Genomic DNA, 15,200 nt, shown 5'->3' on the forward strand with positions numbered 1-15,200 from the left:
TGTGTGTGTGTGTGTGTGTGTGTGTGTGTGTGTGTGTGTGTGTGTGTGTGTGTGTGTGTGTGTGTGTGTGTGTTAGAGAGATTATTTAAATCCTCTAGTCATGTACAACATTACCACAAAATAATCTATAATATATATGATTATAGTGTAAAATGTATACTCTGTGTAAGTGCTGATAGTGGTAAATTAGGGAGCAGACATTTTGCAATGGTGGAAGAAATACTCAGATGATTTACTTGGTAAAAGTAGAAATTCTATGTAAATATTCTCTATTACAAGTAAAAGTCCTACATTCAAAATGTTACGTACATAAGTGTAAGCATTTACTCAAACCATAAAAAGTACTGTAAAAGTACTCCTTATGCAGAACTGAACATTATTATTGATGCATTAACAGAATAAACAGAATTATTATGCTGTAGTTAGTCAAGGTGGAGCTCATTTTATCTGCTTTATACTTGTATCTATAACCATGCACATTTATTAACAAGGCAAATTTTGTATGTGCAATCGTAATCTGCAAAGTAACTGGGAATTTAAAATGTCAGATCAATGTAGTGAAGTAGGGTAGACTACATTCTTTTTTTAAGTAGAAGTAAATAAAGTATTATAAAATGGAAAAAATAAGTAAAGTGCAAATAATTCAAAACTGCATACAGTACAGTGCTTGATTAAATGTACTTAGTTACTTTGCCATAAGCAGCATTTTAATCCGGACGATGATCCGGGGGGAAACTAGGTGTAATTTATATATCCTTTCAACATTTTGTTTTATTGCAAATTTCAAAAACAACTGACAACATCAATCAACAGCAGTGTTAGGCAATATTAAAGCATGCAACCTTCAGTCAGGTTTAAACAAGCAATCTAGAGATGCGTAGCATACATGTTACAGTAAGTCAACATTAAGTCCTGGTATTATTAGTTACTTCTTTGTCCATGTTTCAAATATACATAGTTTTATCTACATTACTATTAAAACATATGCATGGCTACAACAACAGCCAAACATCATGATAATTAATAGACATGTTTTGGGACACTTGAACAGAGCCATTGTTAATGCTAAATGTCTGCTGTGGAAATAAGACCCATTCTAAAGGCTAATGTTAAAGCTCAAGTATGGGCTTAGATTATAAAATATCTTGGATTTCTGGAAGGACAGAAAGACAGAATATTTTCCACCTTTGAAAACAAGTCATACATATGCATTTATAGCTGACGAATTGGTGGTGGTTGTGATCCCAGAGATGCTGCTGCCTCTGCTGCCACTGGTGGTCCTTGGTTTTCTGCTCTCACTAATCTCTGTATGAGCCAAAAACGGAATGCTCTTTTTTGTCGGAACAACTCTGTAGGCATCAGGGAACTGGTATTCAGGGAATCTTTTTGAGCTGTGAGGTTCAGATTCAACAAATGGATGGTTATTTATGTCTGTAAAACAAAATAAAAGAATAGAAATGCTGGAGAGAAACAAAGTCAGTCATACAGTGACAGCATTTTACCTTGAGTGGAACCCTTCCCTCCCTGCAAAGAGACTGTAAATGAGGCCTCCAACAACAAGTAAGGCGGAGCCTCCCCAGCCGATAAAGACACCAACGCCTATTTCAAACCTGGCAATACATACAAGAATAATATGTACACGTACAGTTCTTCCTTCATATAAATGTTGATTTATGAAATAAGGTGAGTTTGAAGTGTATTTTATCCATGTCACTTGTACATACTTCTCAGTTTTGTAGTTAGGGTCTTGAAATTCTGCTCTAAGTTTGTTTCCATAATAGGAGAAAGCAATCATAGAACACATTCCTGAAACAATAGGCACATATTTATTTAAAGATGAATCATGTAGTGTATTGCAATGTGACGTCTTTTCAAATAAGTCTGTGTAACTCTCAATCTTACCTCCGATAAAGTAGTTCATTCCCCCAGCAAAGGTTAGTCTTGCATTAACAACCTCTGATCCCCCAATCTTAGTACACTTCATTCCCACTAAGACCAGAACTGATCCAAAGAAAGCCAAGATAATAGAGATGATGATGAGAGCGCGGCACATGTGAATGTCCCCTGTCCAAGAACAGCAAAACAATGTTATCCATACATTGGGGTAAAAAAGACTGCAGGTCGCCTTTTTATTCATCATCATGCCTTGTGCTAAATTACATTTGACTTACAATTCAGTGCAAGCAGTGATGGAATGTCCTTGCAGTCAGTTACTCCAGTTGAATCAGCTATACAATCCTTCCACAGGTTGGAGAAGTAGTGTGAAGTAGTCAAGACTCTGGTTTCTATCTCAGACCATGTCCAGATATCTGTGGGCATTGTGGAACACACCAGGATCCATCCAGAAACACAGACAACAAAGCAGCCGATCTCCATGTACATCACCACAGTCCTGTAACTCATGCTTGCGTGGAAGTTGAGCCTCTAGACAGACAAAGGCAAATTCAAGCAATGGCACAACAGCTTCTCAACACAAACTGCGGGGCACCTGTGTCGTGTTTCCGGTTATGCCATAAGCACACACAAGAGGCCGAGCAGTTTGTATACATCACAAACCATCACGTTTTGCCTTGAATTGACACTCTCTGTTTTACGATGGCTGATTTGGTAATGTGTTGGTACAATACACATGGAAACTACTTTGTACAAGCATGGGGTCAATTTTATGTACCATAATGCTCTTACTACTGGGTTAAACTCTGAAAAGGCGAACAAGGGATTTGCACACAGAGGAAACACTTGAATTGAAATATTTATAAATTATGACACTATTTTGTTACACATCGATGATGTTGACAGAAGAAGAATACACTTATAGGTATTTGTGTAAATGGTTGGAACTGAGAATATGCTGGTGCAAAATGCCAAGGACTGTCATGATGTAATACACTATATCTATTAAAACCCTCAAACCCCCTTTTTACCCCCCATTCCTGCACCCCTGTCTAGGCCTGGTGGTGTATAAATAAATACATAATTAAATGAATAAAGAAGACAAAGATCATGTAACAGAGGAGTAAGGTAAAACTCCCCTTCTAAAAGCAAACTCTGTCTGGCATATTCATTTATTTATATATGTATTTATTCATTAATTTAATAGTGAATAAACCAGCATTCCATAGTTCCGAGGATAAGGCACTGAATGACTACACTCAGTGTTGTAAGTGAGATCTTAGCTTGTTAAATTGTAAGGGAGATGGGAGATGCATCAATTTAGAACAGTGAACATACAGTTTCCCTCAAACTACTTAGTAGGTGTCCGTTAATGGGTTTTAATGGTCATTTTCCCCAATGATGCTGCATTTCCTTCCAACAAGGGCAAATGCAAAACCAAACAAACTCAGACAGACAACTGCAATCATCAATCTTCTGCATGCTTAGATGTAGCCTGCAAACATAAAATGTCAACTTGTATTCAATGTTGCTGTGACTCCATTCTGTTTTTTTTATTTTAAAATTGTAATCGTGCTAATAATCCCCATTTTTACTAAAAGTATTGTTAATCTGATTATGTTTTTTTCCTGTACTTTTAATGGAATACAGAGTGACCGTTTTTGTATCCTTATTAGGTCATGCTGTTCCATGTATGTAAATATTACATTGAAAATGATTCCCTATGGGGCACCTGGGTAGCTCACCTGGTTGAGAAAGCACCCCATGTTCAGAGGCTCAGTCCTTGCCACATCAGCCACGGGTTTGATTCCGAACTGCAGCCCTTTGTCATAGCCCTCTCTCTCTCCCTTTACATGTCTTCAGCTGTTCTATTAATTTAAGGCCCAAAATGCCCAGAAAAATAATCTGCCAAAAAAAACAACCTTTAAAGTTATTCCCTGGAACTAGTCAGTTGCGGGGGAAACCACCTGAGGCCCACTAAATATCCTTTATAACATTGCAAGTTTCGAGAACAAAGGCTAAACATTGACATATTTGGAAGTAAATAAGTTGTTCTTTCAAGACTTGCATTAGGCCATAGCGTGAGTAGCAATGAACTTCAACTTGAATTTTTTTTAAAGAAAAGAAAAAAAGAGCTGACCAACCAGTGCCAGCATCGAGGGACAGTCTTTGCAATCAGAAACTCCAATAAAATCAATGACACAGATCTTCCACAGATTGGAATAATGAGGACTTTTCCATCAAGTGTAGATATCTTCTAGTCTGTCGGCAAGGTGGTAGACACCAGCACTCACCCCGAAGTGGTAAAAATAAAGGCCAAGATCTCCAGAAACATTCTGCTCATGCTGCAGAGAGGACTCCTGCACACTACTGTGTGACGGCCAATTAAGTTGGTAAGACCTAAAATGTATTAATGGTTGGATGAATAATTGGATAGACACAATAGGTCTAAAGTGTATTACATTATATATCAAATAGATATTCAAGTAAATGAGTAAACACCAGACAGTGTATTTTATGACCTGTTTTACCAAAAAAACATGACAAGAGCATGGAAACCACAACAACAACAACAACAACAACAACAACAAAAACAAATTATAATTGTACATGGTGCACTGAAACGGTGAAGGTTTTTTTCCATCCTATCTACAGTATGCAATATGCCAATTGATAGTTAATCACACTTGAAGCTACTTTGTCTTGTTGTGTTTTTCCGTTTTTTGTTAAAACAAAACTACATGGAGCTTTGAGCTACTACACAAATGCATCTCTTTCTGACATTTTCATGGGTCTTGTCTGAGAGAGCTTTGAGATTTTGGAAATGGTGGATGGCCCTGAGCCCATATAAGATCCATTCTGCCTGGAGGGTTTGTAGTATCCGGTGTACAGCGTTCTTCCTCTGGAGCGAGGGGCCATGTACGTGCCTCCTCCATAGGCATAATCCACTTTACTGTAATACCAAAACATTGTCAAAGTTAATAATGTGGTATGAACTCAACAGTCACTAGTAAAAGGCTAAAGATGGATGAATTTAAATACCTTCCAGGGCAAAGTACTCGATAGACTGTAACAGCGTATGACACAGCACCTAAAAGGATCAAAAAACATCCCACCAATCCTAGAAATATGGGAGTTCCTAGGTCATACCTGGAGTAAGTTAAAATGTAAGACAAAATGTCATGATACATTGTACATACTGTAAATACTGTACATCGGATTGTGTTAATATTTTACTATGGAATCAAGTTGGACTTTTCTGCAATTAAACAATATGGTAATGTAGATCAGTGTACCGTATCTCTCCTGTCCCAAAAGTGGCATGAAATGTTTTTCTGTTAATCCTGTTGATGTATAAGCAGTAGGCAGAAACATCTGACACACCTGCATGCAGAAGTTTGTTGATATTAAGAAATAATGAGGGCAAAACATTTCTGTCATTTACAGAGACAAAGATGTGCATGTTTTGTACTCACCTCCAACAATATGAAACACTGCTCCGGCAAAAAGCAGTTTGTCCTTGGTATTATCAGCTCCACCAATATAAGTGCACTCCATCCCAACAAAGCAAAGTACTACACCAATGAATCCAAGAACTAACCCGCATAGCAGCAATCCTCGTACTCCCTGTATTAAAGCTGTGAGAAACAAAAAGAAAAAGTTCAGGCAAGAAAAAAATGAAAAAGTTCAATTTTTAGAACAGTGTTCAATTTCAGAACCGAAAAGAAGCTGATTTGCGTTTGAAAAAGAATCTCTTTGGAGAACATCCAAAGCTCTTTATATTCACTAGAGTTAGTAGACACATAGAGAAGAACCATAAAGCCAGCTGCCTGACCCAGTGATATTAATAAACATACAGTAGCAATAGCTAGTTTTTTACACATTAGCAACCAAACCTACTGATCATACCAGACCAAGTAAAGCTGCAGTGGCAAAATAACAAAGTGGTATTTTATTGCTTATGAATTCAACTTTTCATTTATTTTTTCAAAGGTCACACAGTCTGACATAGCACTGCTGTAAACTCAGTGCCATTGTGAACACTTATCCATAACTGTGCTATGCTCTGCCTGTTGAATTACAGTTCTGCAAATCGTTCTATTCATTCAAAGTAAAAGACTGACAGAGATAGTATTAGAAACATTACTACTGAGGTAAATGCAAAATGTGAAGCACTTACGTGTGACATTCCGGACCACAGGGAAGTCTCTACAGGTGATGACAGACGTGGCATCTGTGTAACAATCCTTCCACAGGCTGGACGCATACCAGGCCACTTTGATAACAAATGGGCCTCCTTGTCCTCCTATTTGAGAGACCTTCCAAAAGTCCATTCCAATGGTGCACAGCACAAACAGCCATCCCAGTGATGAAATCAAGAAGCCAAATATTTGGATCAGACGTTTCCTCATTTCTGAAATCACTAAATTAAACCAGGTAGTGTCCACTCAGTTGGGTAGAAGCACAAAACACATTAAAAGTCAACTCGGTGGTAAACAGGATCATGAGTTATTTCCTGCGTCAGGACAGAATGACATTGTGCCTGTGCCATGCGCCATTAGTGTTTATGAGGGCTATGTACAATTGTGTGAGATGTTTACTGTAAACTTTCTGGAGTCTGCCACCCACTTGAAAGCATTCAAACCAAGTCTAGCTACTTTTTCAAGTGTACATATTTTTGCAGCCCCTGGTATGTAGCAATAATACATTTAATATGAATTTTACATTGTAAAAGCCCACGCTTGTAACCACCTTGAAATGTTGTATTGCTTTTGTCCATCACACTAACATAATATTAGGATAAAATGGGTTACTGTCACTAATCTTCTTAAAGAACATAACACAAAGTGCAAAACTGCTGCCCTCTTCAGACCTGCTGCAATCACTGACGAGCAGATCAAAAAAACAAAAAACACTTTATAGTCATCTGATTTTCAACCATTATTTATTTCTACTCATATCGTACACTCTTCTAAAAAACAGAGCCTTCTCTTCATTCACCACACATGTGAATCAGACAATGATAAGATGCAGTCTTTTTCTGATCTTCTTGAAGTTTGCTTACTACAAAATCATAATTAATGGTTATGCCATGGGAAAAAAGAGAATCTGTGTTTGAAAGTTTGAAATATTGTCATCACAGATTAACAACATGTACAGGTTACTTACAGTTAAAGTGCCCATATTATGAAAAAATCACTTTTTCTGGGATTTGGGGTGTTCTTTTGTGTCTCTGGTGCTTCCACACACATACAAACTTTGAAAAAAATCCATCCATGCTGTTTTGAGTGAGATACGGTTTCTGAATGTGTCCTGCTTTCAGTCTCCTAGTGAGCTGTTCAAAATCGGCTCGGACTGTGACGTCACAGTCCGAAATGAGCTGGCTAACCACAACCGTTAGCTCGTTAGCATGCTAACCGTTAGCATTGCTAACGAGCTAACGCTAGCATGCTACGTCGTTCTCAACAGCAAAGCACTGCAACAACACACACAAGTTCACCATAATCTACAAAAGAACTACTTACATGTGCGCCCTCATTTAGAAGTCTCCCAGCTAATCCTGCCTTGTAACTAACCAAAGTTGGAGAAACAGGCTTTCTTTTACTGTCTCTAGAGTTAGCTAGCTGACATGATCTACATCTGAACTACTGAGCATGTGCGAGTGCAATCAAAGATAGTACAGAAGAAGAAGATGAAAAGAGGTCTCACTCTGTAGCTAAAACAGAAACCAGGTGAAAAGAGGATCTGCAGCAGTGAGAGAGAGCTGTGCAGTACAACAAAAATATGGTGTTTTTTGAAAATTAAACCATGTAAACCTATTCTGGTACAACCTTAAAATACAGTTATGAACCTGAAAATGAGCATAATATGGGCGCTTTAAAGATTCAATCAACAAAGGAAATGTCTTACAAAATATTACACACTTAATTGCCACATACATAAAAAAAAAATGGAAACTTATGTAAAAATTACATCAGAAAGGCCCATTTCGGAAGAATTATGTTTTTGATTGAGCTGTTTAATCATAATACATACATAATCTGAGCATTCAGTGCACAGTAATATGTAGAACTGCCAAATACAGAAGTTGTCTGCTTTATAGAAAATAAAAATCCCCCTACATTAGAGAGTAAACTGCATCACACAACTTTAAATTCAGACCTTTTAAATAGAAAAACATTCAAATATTCCAAACTTAATTCTTGGTGAGCCACACATTAAAATCAGGAAATTCTGCTACTGTTAGACAAAACCACCAACTTTCATACAGTGTACTGTATCTTTTAAGACTCACCAGTGGCTTTGACTAAAAGTGTTTTATATTCATATACCTCACACATACACATTCTTATCAAAGTGCTGAATCCTGGAGGAGTTGCTGCAGTCAGGAGGTGGCCTCTGGTTTACAGACTGTGCCTGCCCTCTTGGGCGGGAGGAGATATGAGAATGTGAGACAGCACCTTTGTAGATATAGTTTGCTCGACTGTGGCTGTAAAGAAACAGAACACAGACTCATCCTCATTAATCAAACACATATATGGCTCAACATAACTGATTCATACATGTATCCTCTGTATATTGTAAACATCGTATGTGATACTCAAACCAACCTTTTGGTAAAAGAACCTGTAATGGAGAAGCAGAGCACGCTGCCTCCGAGGATACAGAGGATAGAACCTGCCCAGCCGATAAAAAGCGCAGCTCCCAGTTCATACCTACAGACAAAGACCAATAGCCTACTTAATGATATTTTTCTTAATTGGTTGAGTTACATTCAAACACTGGCTGTACAGTCAGATGGTTCTTACTTCTGGTCATAAAACATTGGGTCAAAAAACTCTGTTGTTATCCGGTGTGCATAGAGGGAGCATGATGAAAGTGAGCAGAGGCCTGAGAAGAACAAGAAAAATAGGGAATTGTATTAGATCACACAGATATTTACAGATATCATACAGACAATTTCACTATACTTACCACTAAGAAGGAAAATTACACCTGCAAAGCAAGCAATACTGGCTTTGTTTTTGTCAGTTCCTCCAAGTTTGGTGCATTTCATTCCAACAAGGGCAAATATAGAACCAAAAAAACCCAGACAGACGGCTGCAATCATCAATCCCCTGCATGCTTGGATGTAGCCTGCAAACATAGATAGAGGTCAACTTATATACAATCAAAAGAGTGTTACTTTGAGTGGCTCCATTCTATGGTTTTGCATTCCCTGTACTCACATCTGCACATCGCAAGGTCATTGGGCAAGTGACTAATTTACACATTAAGCAACAAATACAATTTGTCATGAATAACCCTAATTGTTTTCAGCCACTTTTTTGGTAGTGCGGTGAGTGACTTGGCATGAAACGTCCTATTCAGATGTGATTTCAGGCAAATATTACCTTGGAAGTTAACCTCTGAAACTAGTCAGCCGTGGAAGAAACCGCTTAAGGTTCCCAGTAAATTTCCTTTATAGCTTTCAAGCTCAGAGAACTAAGGCTAAACATTGACATATTTGAAGGTAAATGAGTTGGTTCTTTAAGACTTGCAGTAGGCGTTAGGATTTCTATTAATCCTGAGTATCATCTAGAATATTAAAAAAAAAAACAAAAAAAACCAACTTTGACTTAGACAGAGAAAGAGTTAAGGTTGAGCACTTATATGGCAATTGGAAACTGAGGATGAATCAGCACTAGAAAAAGTACAACAAGCCTTTAAGGCATTAACACACACTCTTTAACGGAAAAACAAACAGAAAACTCCATAAATCCAACATGATTACCCAAAAAAGAAAAACCAAGAATTCAATGAGAAGGGAAAAACAAGCTGACCATTCAGTGCCAGCAACGAGGGAAAGTCTTTGCAGTTAGACACTCCAGTTGAATCAATGACGCAGGTCTTCCAAAGATTGGAATAGAATGTAGCTGTGGTGATGACTGATCCATCATTTGAAGATACCTCCCAGTATTCCATCGGCAAGGTGGAAGACACCAGCACCCATCCCGAAGTGCTAAATAAAAAGGCCAAGATCTCCTGAGACATGCTGCTCATTCTGCAAAGAGGACTCCTCCACACGGTGTGACGGCCAATTAAGTTTGTGAGACCTGGAATTGATAATGGTTCCTTGGCTAGTAAGGCTTGTTGAAAATGTAGCTATGTTCTGCACTATGTACTAAGTTCAATGGATAGGCTGCGATTGATAGTTAATGTGTTGTGGACTGTTTTATTCTGTAGGGAGGAGTTTGGCTCTATATATCAACAAGGGGCCAATGGTCTATTATAGCTCCTTCCAACCCCTCATCCAGTACACGTCACTGTGACTCACAGTCATAGATCATGGGGATTGAAAGTTCTGGATGTAGAAAGTATCATGATGACATCAGTAACGCCATTCAAAATTAAAGCAAATGTAGGCATGCAAGATGAATTCTTTGCTATGTGTGTTTACATATTTTGAGTGGGCCTACCACTGTGAAGGGCATGAAGTCCAATACTTAAATTAAGTAAAAGTAATGATACTATTATGGAAAAAAATACTTTGTTAAAAACAAAATGTTTGCAGTAAAATGTTTACTGAAGTAAAAGTAAATGCACTTAGGTATCAAACACATAGTATTCATTCTGAGGTGTGTTACATTATTAATGTATTAACCTGTAAAATGTTGTCTGCGGTCAAACCATTCCTACTTCACGGTAGGGTTAAACTAATAATGCATCATACATTATTTTATGGATGTAAAGTATGAGCCAATGATAAATTGTGAGGTGCTCCTGTTAATTTGTCCATCCACACCACAAACTACGTGTAAGGGGAACCACCTTTCTGACAGCCTCAACAAAAACAACAACATTAAGCTTCACAAAAGTCTCTTTTATTTTACATGTCTTATTATTTTTTCCCACTGCCTTTATACAGTACGTTTAAATCACATCTTTGGATTTATTTATGAGTTTAAAAAAACTTTGAGAAAAAGTCTTGAGAAACCACAGACACATTTAAGATATGAAACAGTGCAGTGAATGTGTCATCTTCTACCTTTCAGCTTGCACTAACAAGAGTGCAGTAACTTCCCCAAAGACCTAAAATAGCAGGATTTAGATAACTTATTAACAACTTACAGCATGCGAAGGAAACAAACGTGCTGTTACATTGCAGAGAAATGTGTTGATTCATTCAGAAAAGGACAACTAAAAATATAAGTGAGATGTCACATACTGTTTAAAAAGCAAATAATAAGGAAAAACTCACCCAATTAAATATTTCATTAAGCTTTTATAATGTGAAATAGAGCCCCATCTGGTGGATATACATACTAATGTTTCTACAAACACACTTCTGCCTCCAACAGATGGAGCTGGGAATCTCAAACCACTCTGCAATTGTTTGTTAAAAAGAAAATGATATATATACACTACATGTTCCTGAATTGGGTACATTTATAGAGAAATTAAATGAATTGGATTTTATCTTCCCGTTCTGTTGTAAAGACTATGGTAAGCTGAAATACGTTTAGCAAATGGAAAAACTACTAGACAACTAGCCACGTATATAATAACTTGTCAACACATGGATAAAAAGAGTAACACTGGAAAAAATTGTGCATATCCAATAATCTCTAATTATGGACAATAAGAGCAAAATTCCTTCAATATCAAGTAAATAGTGCAATACAATACATAAAATATGGGTTAAAAGGGTTGACAAAATATTATGCTTTGAATTGAATGGTGTCTGATTGTTGGTGTTTTATTTTTGCTATAAATCTGAAACAAATATATTTTAAGGTAACAAGTCATTTGTGATTATAGCAGCAATGACCATAGTAAAAGATAATGATACTATTTCATTATGGAAACAGATATAACTAAAGAGTTTTTATTTAAAAAGATAATTAGATAGGCATATGAGTGAAAAGTAAGACAATCTGAAACTCAAGATGAAAATGTTTTTAAAACAAAGATAATCAGATTCTTTCAGTGACAAATTGACAGAACGCTGTCAGACTGTATCCTCTATGAGAGATATGGTATTTTATGACGAACCTAAAATAAAGATTTATTTGCAAAACACATGGCGGGTTAGACAAAGGAACAAAGAAAAGGTGAGTATGAAGAAACAAACAATTAACTGTTCAAACCTGCAACTTAATAAATCTAACTGAGACTAAACAGTGGTTGTGTGTGAAATGAATACCATATACAATAACTAGAGCAATGTGTAAAATAAATATGGACAAATGTACATAAGCACAAGAAACAATTAGTGAGTGCATCACCCACTTTGTCACATGATGCAAATGTAACTTAGTACATTTACACAAGTACTGTAAAGCACAATTCTGTACACATTTCTGCTACTTATACTTCTTCCCATTACTAAGTATTTTTTTTGTGTTTTATGGAGTTATTTTCTGTAAAAACAAGTGGAAAAAGTATCCTTAAATGCTGTTTACAGGTAAATCAATAGGTAAAAACAATTCAGTGACATTCCTAGTATTATATAATAATTCTAATTATAGGCTATATATACCATTATAAGGTCATATTCTGCATGGGTAGTTTGGCTGCTGATACAATGTGGATGATATTACTTTTACTGTAGTACATTTGTGTAGCCTACATAATTGTTCTTTGGGTAAGAATGAACAGAGTTCATGACATGAACGTATATTTGGGAAGTGATTGAGTCCACCGTCAGCCAATCACCAGGCATGGGCGGGGTTAAGCAGCGCCCCGCTCACCTGGCAGACAAACCGGCTGTGCGTCCTGTAGTAATCCTGTCCTCAGTGTCTGTACAGTAGGTGTGATATTGACAGACATTGGACTTTACAGCAGCTTTACTCTCAGAGTTTTCCTCCGTTGAGTCTTTTGTCGATAGCCCCCTGCCACATAGACTGCAGAGAAAGTCCTCAGGTTGCTTTTACTGTTAGGGGTGGGGGGGGGGGGCATGGAACCACTGTGGAAGGAGGCGAAGGATAATCCGTCGGCTTCAGCTAATCTTCTCTCCAAGATTTTCTTCTGGTAAGAAAAGCGGCCCATAGTGACAGCCGTGTTTGACATTAATTGAATGGAGAGCTCTCCTGTGTGACAGTTTGTGGCCACTCAAAAGACAGTGTGTGTCCCTGGATGTGATAGCAAGTAGCTGCATGAGCATCTGCCCATGCTTAAAACATAAACGACTGTTACTGTTCCCACACGGAGGAGAGAGCTCAGGCTCCTAGTAGCTAAACGTTTTATTCCTGAAGTCTGAAATCACAACAGGCAGACTCATGTAGAGGAATTCTAGAGTGGACTACTATTGTTTATAGTGAAGTAAAAGTACTATAATAACTTAATTACGGTGGCACTTTTCTTGGCAGTTACAAAGACAAAGTGCTAAAGTAAAAAACAAGACAGTAATAGGCCTAAACTTAACTTAAACTCACTTAACAAAACATGGTACATGTGGACTACTTCTATAATGTACAGTAGCATTAATATCGAATGGTGAAAGCCTTGTATCTCCCTTATTTTTATGCTTTCTCATTAAGCCAAACTAGGTTTTCATAGCTTCTTTGAGCACTAATAATTATTTTCAACTACTGAACATACTTTGACGTACTTTCTCTCTAGTTGGCTGAATCCCTTGTTCAGTATCGGGTACAAGAGGAAGTTGGAGGAAGATGACATGTATAAAGTTCTCCCAGAAGATGCATCAGATAGACTCGGAGAGGAGCTACAATGGTAAGACATTGAATACAGTCTTTTATCAATTTAGTTCAATGCTCATTTCCCTCTATCATTGTGTTGGTGGAATTCAGAGCATTTTACAGTAAATGGTGTTAAACAGTGTTTGTTACAGGGGGAAGGGTAAAATATAAATATAACGGTGAGTAAAAAATCAACTTGTCTATACGAACACAGGTATAAAATACAAGGAAAAAGGTAAATGAAAAGGAGGAATCAATGTTCATTTCCCTCTATCATTGTGTTGGTAAACACTTATTTACTGGGATTCTCCCAAGTAGCTAATACTTTAAATAGGCCTAGATTCTAGGAAACAGGGTAGAACACCAGTAAGACCTCTTTAGCTTGATTGATTAGATTTTGATTAGATTTGATTAGCCTACCCCCCCATCTTTTGTTGGGATTTTAGACTGTTTATTTCTTACACTGCACTGTAACTTTTATTCTTGTATTTTCATACCTGCTGTCTTATTCTATTTTAGCTATTTTTATATTTGCTCTGACAAATGTTTTCAATTGTTTTTAACTGCTCTTTAATTTTTTTTATGTAAAGCACTATAAACTGCCTTGTTGCTATACAAATAAAGCTGCCTTGCCTTTAAGAGGAAAGACACAAACCACCTTCTGGTCACAACTCCTAGCATCAGTTTCCGTGATAGCCATTTTGAAAAGTGTCCACTCTCTATCCACTAGTTTTTGAGGCACAGGAATCAAATTCCCCATCATATATCAGTTGACACCTCTGCTTCTCTTAATTAGCGTCCAGAATATGTGGCTTCTGGACTGATGAAACACAGCTGATCATCGACCATTACCATGAGATGGTCTGGTACCATGCACACCTGTGAACCTCCTTATGTTAATTCATGCTATTTCTTATTGGCTGCCCATTGACTGGCACGGATGTCCACTAACACACTGCTCAGGTTTAGAGGTTTAGGTTTAGATCAGATTCTTATTCTTGACATCATTGCAACTTCAAGGTGTATAGTCATTGACATTGAAATCCCCCTGAAGGTAAATAATAAATGATAGATTTGGACATTGTCCAAGACCCAATCCACCACTTCAGCAAAAGCATACTACTCAAAACTACTATATTCAAACCACAATCAGAGCTTTATTCACAAACTAAGCCGCAGACATATTGGAATTACCCCGTTCTCCACTGTTTAGTGTGTTTAGTAGCCAACCAGAGAATCAAGGATGTCCCCACCACTGCCTGGCACCTATCAGCCTGGACATCTTCTTAATAGGGGACAGACTACCCAATTTGAGGGAGTTTGGTGTCAGACTTCACTTTGTGCTTGGAGGAGAGCCCACCTATATATAGACAGCACTTCTTAAGCTGTCACATGATAGCTTACTGAATCATAGTAATCAATAATCATAGTAGAATCAATCATCAGCATTACTGGAGTCATTTCCAGCTATGTGTTTGGTGGTCAAAATGTCAGCACCAGGTGGGAGAGACCCAGAAAGAGGTGGCCTGTGCCATCCAGTTGAGGGATGATCAGTGGCCAAAATGGAAGAGTATAGTGCAAGTACTTCTTCACAGCTAAGGCTATTGATGGATGATGATGACACAT

At 37.5% G+C, this 15,200-nt stretch overlaps 4 protein-coding genes across 6 annotated transcripts in view; 1 reads left to right on the forward strand and 3 right to left on the reverse strand.

Annotated features, from left to right (window-relative positions):
• Positions 1-753: 753 nt before the first annotated feature.
• On the reverse strand, positions 754-2,664 carry LOC120569518 (claudin-10-like). The gene is made up of 5 exons (XM_039817379.1): positions 2,172-2,664; positions 1,903-2,064; positions 1,725-1,806; positions 1,503-1,610; positions 754-1,391 (listed from the first exon to the last, which is right to left on the reverse strand). Exons 1-5 carry the CDS (start codon positions 2,401-2,403, stop codon positions 1,199-1,201), a joined length of 777 nt encoding a protein of 258 aa, XP_039673313.1. The 5' UTR covers positions 2,404-2,664; the 3' UTR covers positions 754-1,198.
• A 1,740-nt stretch (positions 2,665-4,404) lies between these two features.
• On the reverse strand, positions 4,405-6,453 carry LOC120570204 (claudin-10). The gene is made up of 5 exons (XM_039818434.1): positions 6,074-6,453; positions 5,370-5,531; positions 5,190-5,277; positions 4,936-5,043; positions 4,405-4,846 (listed from the first exon to the last, which is right to left on the reverse strand). Exons 1-5 carry the CDS (start codon positions 6,303-6,305, stop codon positions 4,651-4,653), a joined length of 786 nt encoding a protein of 261 aa, XP_039674368.1. The 5' UTR covers positions 6,306-6,453; the 3' UTR covers positions 4,405-4,650.
• Positions 6,454-7,707: 1,254 nt separating this feature from the next.
• On the reverse strand, positions 7,708-10,096 carry LOC120570238 (claudin-10-like). Of its 2 annotated transcripts, XM_039818474.1 has the most exons (5): positions 9,717-10,096; positions 8,869-9,030; positions 8,703-8,784; positions 8,505-8,609; positions 7,708-8,383 (listed from the first exon to the last, which is right to left on the reverse strand). In XM_039818474.1, exons 1-5 carry the CDS (start codon positions 9,934-9,936, stop codon positions 8,227-8,229), a joined length of 726 nt encoding a protein of 241 aa, XP_039674408.1. In that variant the 5' UTR covers positions 9,937-10,096; the 3' UTR covers positions 7,708-8,226. The 2 variants fall into 2 exon arrangements, with proteins under 2 accessions (XP_039674408.1, XP_039674411.1); XM_039818477.1 differs by lacking the exon at positions 8,869-9,030.
• A 2,545-nt stretch (positions 10,097-12,641) lies between these two features.
• Positions 12,642-15,200, forward strand: part of LOC120570426 (multidrug resistance-associated protein 4-like) — a 40,308-nt gene continuing 37,749 nt past the window's right edge. For both annotated transcript variants that reach the window (XM_039818771.1, XM_039818772.1), the window contains exons 1-2: positions 12,642-12,906; positions 13,498-13,608. In XM_039818771.1, the coding sequence (XP_039674705.1) occupies positions 12,833-12,906; positions 13,498-13,608 (185 nt within the window). In that variant the 5' untranslated portion in view covers positions 12,642-12,832. The remainder of the gene's footprint in view (positions 12,907-13,497; positions 13,609-15,200) is intronic.

The sequence above is a fragment of the Perca fluviatilis genome, chromosome 12 (genome assembly GCF_010015445.1).
Source record: "Perca fluviatilis chromosome 12, GENO_Pfluv_1.0, whole genome shotgun sequence".
In the NCBI taxonomy this organism is placed as follows: domain Eukaryota; kingdom Metazoa; phylum Chordata; class Actinopteri; order Perciformes; family Percidae; genus Perca; species Perca fluviatilis.

Bases quoted from the DNA above. Each gene is read 5' to 3' on its own strand.
- LOC120569518 (XM_039817379.1), bottom strand. From the start codon at position 2,403: ATGAGTTACAGGACTGTGGTGATGTACATGGAGATCGGCTGCTTTGTT. The intron at 2,065-2,171 runs GTAAGTCAAATG...GTTCTTGGACAG, and splicing joins ATCACTGCTTGCACTGAATT to GGGACATTCACATGTGCCGC. The intron at 1,807-1,902 runs GTAAGATTGAGA...CTATTGTTTCAG, and splicing joins AATGAACTACTTTATCGGAG to GAATGTGTTCTATGATTGCT.
- LOC120570204 (XM_039818434.1), bottom strand. From the start codon at position 6,305: ATGAGGAAACGTCTGATCCAAATATTTGGCTTCTTGATTTCATCACTG. The intron at 5,044-5,189 runs GTACACTGATCT...AACTTACTCCAG, and splicing joins TTTGGGACAGGAGAGATACG to GTATGACCTAGGAACTCCCA. The intron at 4,847-4,935 runs GTATTTAAATTC...TTGGTATTACAG, and splicing joins CGAGTACTTTGCCCTGGAAG to TAAAGTGGATTATGCCTATG.
- LOC120570238 (XM_039818474.1), bottom strand. From the start codon at position 9,936: ATGAGCAGCATGTCTCAGGAGATCTTGGCCTTTTTATTTAGCACTTCG. The intron at 8,785-8,868 runs GTAAGTATAGTG...TGTTCTTCTCAG, and splicing joins TGTAATTTTCCTTCTTAGTG to GCCTCTGCTCACTTTCATCA. The intron at 8,610-8,702 runs GTAAGAACCATC...CTTTGTCTGTAG, and splicing joins CCAATGTTTTATGACCAGAA to GTATGAACTGGGAGCTGCGC.